Genomic DNA, 6,192 nt, shown 5'->3' with positions numbered 1-6,192 from the left:
CAAGATAGGACTTGTACATGAGCAATTCAGTTAAATTTAATCTGTATTCCGACCACTCATTCTAACGTTTAAAATATATTCCAAGTAATCAAAATCAGTATTATCCAAATACATGTACTAAGCTTGTAAGGCTTTGTCTAGTAATTTTCCGTAATCATATTGTACAGTTGGCTCGCAAGCATCATGCGCATGAATCAGAGTAGGAAAAGATCCAGTCATTATCACAGATTTTTATCAAAGGCAGACATAATTGCGTTCAACAATTTTCACTGTTACCTTCACTTGCAAGTTAGGGATTTTACTGCTTCTTCGAATGATATCTACGGCGACAAAAATAGTAGGACTTGACTAATGAACTACGTGAGGACAAACTAATTATTATGAATCTGCTTGTATCATAATCATTACCCAAAGGCGCTCGACTCTGATAAGTATGATATATACCTAAAGTGTATGAAATAAGGCACGTCCAACCGCCCGAGACGGACTACATTTCTGACAGACTGCCTTAATTTGTGGCTAGCTTGCACTATGGTCGGGTGAACAGTTTAGATAACATGTTCCGCACATCTGAGTAAATTCCTGAACATCTGTGACAAAATATAGAAAAAAAGGGCTCCTCGACCAGGTTTCGGTCTGACAAACGATGGCATCGCCTTGACCGTTGTGTAGCTGCACAGTTTACACGAAGTGTCTCTGACTGGATAACATATTTTTACGTGAAAAGTGGAGGAAATTCACAATTTCATGTAGGCATTTGCAACATTTGCGAGTCAAGGCAAGTAGCATCCACCCTTACACACGGACAGCACGTGATTATAACCAAAATTAAATTGCAAGAGCGAAAAAAAAAACGAAACCGGGGGCTTGTGGCGGGTGTATGGAATTATCGAACTGTCAAGAACGAAAATGGATTAGGCTTCTGCTTGAAATTCGAAATTCACATAATCTACTTGATGACATATATGACCGATGCTCATGATATCAGTCACTGAATTATGGGTTCGAGGGTAGATTATACAGACCGCCGTCATGGAATGTTGTTGAGGGAACAAACCAAAACTGTCGAATCATATTCAGCTAATCCTCCTTAGCCCGACCCCTATTAATCCAGAAACACCGTTATATGGACACTTACATCACAGAAGCCAACGTTCACACAACGAGGGTATGTCGTTAACACATTTTGTTGCTTCGAGATGCTGCTCCTGTGGACGACTGCGATCTCAACGACATACACTTAACTAATCTACAATGAAATGGGAAGATGTTACCTCCGTGGCGAATGGCTCTGCTATGGACTTGAACTCTATAGAGTTAGAATGGTTCATGGCTGACTTGTAGGACTTGTTGAGAATCTTCAGGCTAACAGATGCCCTTATAGCAGCTGAAACAGGTAAGTTGTGTAAAAAGACACCTAAAAACGTCATATTTCAGTATACGTGTAGAGTAAACAGTACATATGTAATACATACGATTCGAACCTCTAGACACAGCACACACACGCACATACACACACGCACGCACACACACACACACACACACACACACACACACACACACACACACACACACGTCTTTACACACCGTCGCCATGTAGCGGAAATATTGCTTCGTGCGACGTGAAACTAAACTCATTCACTCACATACGGAGAGAGAGATACATACATACATACATACATACATACATACATACATACATACAGACATACATACAGACAGACAGACAGACATACATACATACATACATACAGACAGACAGACATAGATACAGACAGACAGACAGACAGACATATATAGATACATACAGACATACAGACATACAGACATTCTTCAAAATTTCATTTGACCAAAACATTACGTTTTACAAGCACATTTTACAAACGTTAATAGGATGAATCGAAATCTACCGAACTGATCGGGGTCCACAACACAAGTATGATAGAATATATGTAACCATTGCACGTGCATCCTTGACATCCTTCAGTTTTGCACACGAATCTATATTTTCTGTAGCTCGGCAGTTTGAAATGGATATCGTAATGAACACTCACGTATTCCTTTCAACTTCTCAACTTCAGATGGCACTTGTGGTAGTCCTGGCGATAACGGAGAAACATTTGTTGAATTTTATTTTCATTTCAAAATTATTGTTTAAATTCTTAAATTAATAACTAACGTATTTACTGCATAAAGAATTTTGTTTTCCAATAACGCATGAATCATTATCAAACCTGACCTAACGTTATTTACAGACGCGTATTGTTGAAACAGTAAGGCTAAATAAAAAAGTGACATGTTTCTCAAGCATCGGCGCGTCACTATTATTTGTACGCGTAGCAATTTTTTATTCCCATTTTAAAAATATACATTTCACTTGGCCGCGTCCCGATCATCCATTTGTCCACAATAGGAATGAGTATCAATATGAACGGGTGCCACTGAATCTACAACACATAAACACGTCCTGTACTTCCCAAGCTGTACTTCTGAGAGAATAAATACAAATTAATGTTTTCCTCCCTCGTCACTGTTTTTTTTTCTATCAAAACTAAAAATAAAGTCGTCACTTTTGAAAAAAATATGCCCGAGAAACACTTAATATTTTTTTATGCAGTCTAATCATTATAGAATCTCAAGACGCTCAACCATTCGTAGAAACAGTGATAAATGCAACAGCATTGCATTCACACGAGCGTAACTTACACAACGCAGCTAAATCAACCCGAAAATATGAAAATGCCAAAAGTGTTTTGAAAATTTTCTTTATATGGAATATGTAGCGTATGGCAAGCTTTTAAATTCATGAATCATTTTCATCCATGGAATGTGATAGACAGCATGTCAGAAGTGCATATCTGTCATATAAATATGATTCATTGTTCGCTTATATGGATTGCATTGCCTAAAAAGATTCGGCGATTCATTCTAGGTATAAAAAGTATCAAGTTGGCTTTGAAACAGTCTCTTGATGTTTTGTTTCCTTGTAAAATGTCAGGTATGCCTCAACAAGTATTGACAAGTCTGAATCAAGCCGACGAACCAAACGTTACAGGATATTACTTCCTATACATAGATAGTTTGATAGAGGAATCATAATACTTCATGTATTATTTGTATATACTATAGACAGTTCAGATTATTGCATCAAAAGGATTAAAAAACGAAAGGAGTAAAGAAAAAACTACTTATACCAAAAAGGTCAGATGATGAGGAAAAATGTGAAGGAAAATGAGAACTAAGAAAATAATAAAATAAGAATGAAAGACCAAATGAACGGATATAGGAAATAGTAATAAATAAAACATAATACATGTAAATGAGTGTTGAGATGGACAGAGGGCAAAGAACAAGAATGAAAGTGAGGAGAAACATGAAACGAGAGCAGGAAAGAAGAAAAGAAGAGAAAGATAAGAAGGAAAGAAAGTCGAAAAAGAAGAAAGAATAGAAGCAACGAATATAGCAAAAGAAAACCAAGAAGGCGGGAGGAAGGGGAAAAGAGTACCATTGCTTGCCATCATGGAGGTGAAAAACTCTCGTGAACAACTGACGTGCTTGCTATGGCATACGGTCAATTTACTCTGTTCTGTTAATTGCATGATACACTCTTTGGCAACTGAAATAGCTTACCTTGTTTTTGATTCAGGATGAAATATATGACCAGGACTGTCGCTCCCAGTATCACCGTGACGAGTAAAATAAGGCAAGTCAACACTACTGGATTTCTTCTTGGGTTTTTAAAGTTGAAAAGCTCTACTGTGGAGTTGCCTGACGTCTCGCTCGAGTTATGGTCCAAGTCCTGGCCATTTGACTTATCTCCCTTGTTCAGTGTCAATGTCGTTAAATGGTGTTCTTGTCCACCCAACTTGAGAGACGATGGGCGACGATCATGGCCTCCCGTCTTGGGCGTTGAACGACGTACATTGTCCCCTTCCTTGTAGCGGGTTGGTCGACCTTCGTATGTCCGCTCTTTAAATGACGTTGTTCGACTTTCACTTCGACGTTCCTTGTAGGAGACACAGTGTCGTTCGCGTCCCAAAACTTTTTGGGAAGGAGTGCTGCTTTCGGGTCTTACTTGTGAATTTGGCTGATGTCCATGAATTTCATCCCTGTGTGCCATGGGGATGCGTTCATGCCCCTGATCCAGATGCCCCCACCTCCTGTTGACCGTAGACTGTACTTCATTTCTCACGTCCTTGAGGGGCGCTGTGCAAGACGAGGTGTATTCTGCCTGAGTTGGTGTGTTGGAATAGTCCCCAAAAGAGTTGATGGCACTAAGCTGATACTCACTGCAGTCTTCCTTCGTCGCCGGACAAATCTAGAATCGTGCGGAATACTTTTAAGTAAGATTTCACAGAAAACCGTAGTTAGGTTGACAGAACCGTAGTTAGGTTAACAGAACCGTAGTTAGGTTAACAGAAAAAAAGAAAGACATGGATCAAAGTATGCTGGTCGTGGGTGACCTACTTAGTGAGTGAGTGAGTGAGTGAGCTTGGTTCCACGCCACTGTTAGCAATATACCAGCAATATCACGACGAGCTAGTTAGTGTGTTGCTTTTAGACAAGTGGCTAGGGTTGTATGGCAGATAGACAGATGGGCGAGGAGTTGAGTAAGATATGTTGAAAGGAACCTACGTTTGTGTGTTCGCAACTACCTATGTATGTATGTATGTGTGTATGTATGTATGTATGTATGTATGGATGGATGGATGGATGCATGCATGCATGCATGCATGCATGCATGCATGTATGTATGTATGTATGTATGTATGTATGTATGTATGTATGTATGTATGTATGTATGTATGTATGTATGTATGTATGTATGTATGTATGTTGTAAGGGTAACGCTATTTTTCAGGGCATTGTCATTTGCAAAAGCCCGAAGTATTTCATTAACTGCCCGAAGAAAGAAGACAGCAGTTGAAAAGCCCAGGGGCTCCTGCAAATGATAATGCCTTGAAAATAGCGTTACAGTTATTATAGCTAAAATGAATAGATTTTAAAAAAAAAAAAAAAAAAAAAAAACGGCATCGGTTTAGAAGCATTTACTGCTAACGACGGAGGTCACTGACATACATTTTACAACATAGAACAAGACAGGTGACGTCAATATAGAGAGTGGCGGCATTCGACCTTCCCCTTTACCCATACTACCGGCCGCCATTGTTTTCAGTACTCAACAACGTTAGACTTCAAGTCGATATTTTCATTGCTGTATGTTGTAACTTATGGTACAATTGTTATGATTGGCAAAAGCAAGAAAATGCATAATATCACAGGTACGTGTGACGAATGTGAGCCAGATATATCGACAATAATGAACCCAAGTTCAAACGAGCCGTAGGTGACAACGGGCTTGATAATAGCCCGTTGTCAACCATTTTGCGGCCATTATCAAGTTACAGTGTCCCGCTATTATAAGGGTTACGCTACTTTTCAGGGCATTGTCATTTGCAGAAACCCGAAGTCTTTCATTAACTCACCGACGAAGGAGGTCAGTTGAAAAGACCGGGGGCTTCTGCAAATGATATTGCCTTGAAATAGCGTTACCGTTATTATAGCTAAAATGAATAGAAATTTAATAAAATAAGAATAAAAAACGGCATCGGTTTAGAAGCATTTACTGCCAACAACAAAACGACGGAGGTCACTGACACACATTTTACAAATATAGACACGTCACAGCGCAACACAAATGACGTCACTATTGAGAGTGACGACATTCGACCTTGACCTTTGCTCATACTACCAGCCGCCATTGTTTTCAGTGATCAACAACGTTAGACTTCAAGTCGATATTTTCCTTGATGTATGTTGTCATTTATGGTACACTTGTTATGGTTGGCGCAGGAGGAAAGTGCATAATGGCACGGGCACGTGTGACGAATGTGAGCCAGATATATGGTCAATACTGAAACCAAGTTCAAACAAACCGTAGGTGATTGAACTTCAACAGCTGAGCTACTTATGACGTCACCTAACGACGGGCTTGATAATGGCCCGTCGTCAAGCATTTTGCGGGCATTATCAAGTTACAGTGGCCCGCTCATTTCTGATAACTTGCTGTCGCTTTGGGTAGGTAGGTAGGTGTGTAGGTAATGACATAGGTAGGTAGGTAGGTAGGTAGGTAGATGGGTGGGTAGATGGGTGGGTAGATGGGTGGGCAGGCAGGCAGGCAGGCAGGCAGGC

General features: G+C 39.9%; 1 protein-coding gene across 3 annotated transcripts in view; it reads right to left on the bottom strand.

Moving 5' to 3' along the window:
* LOC137281371 (uncharacterized) overlaps positions 1-6,192 on the bottom strand; it is a 42,407-nt gene that overhangs the window by 35,400 nt on the left and 815 nt on the right. For all 3 annotated transcript variants that reach the window (XR_010956734.1, XM_067812556.1, XM_067812557.1), the window contains exons 2-4: positions 3,631-4,318; positions 2,055-2,099; positions 1,275-1,387 (exon numbers count right to left, since the gene is read on the bottom strand). Coding sequence is in view for 2 of the 3 variants with exons in the window: in XM_067812556.1 (XP_067668657.1) it covers positions 1,275-1,387; positions 2,055-2,099; positions 3,631-4,318 (846 nt within the window). In the remaining variant the exon portion in view is untranslated. The remainder of the gene's footprint in view (positions 1-1,274; positions 1,388-2,054; positions 2,100-3,630; positions 4,319-6,192) is intronic.

Source organism: Haliotis asinina, chromosome 4, assembly GCF_037392515.1.
Source record: "Haliotis asinina isolate JCU_RB_2024 chromosome 4, JCU_Hal_asi_v2, whole genome shotgun sequence".
Lineage (NCBI taxonomy): Eukaryota > Metazoa > Mollusca > Gastropoda > Lepetellida > Haliotidae > Haliotis > Haliotis asinina.
This window is presented reverse-complemented; position numbering and strand designations above follow the sequence as displayed.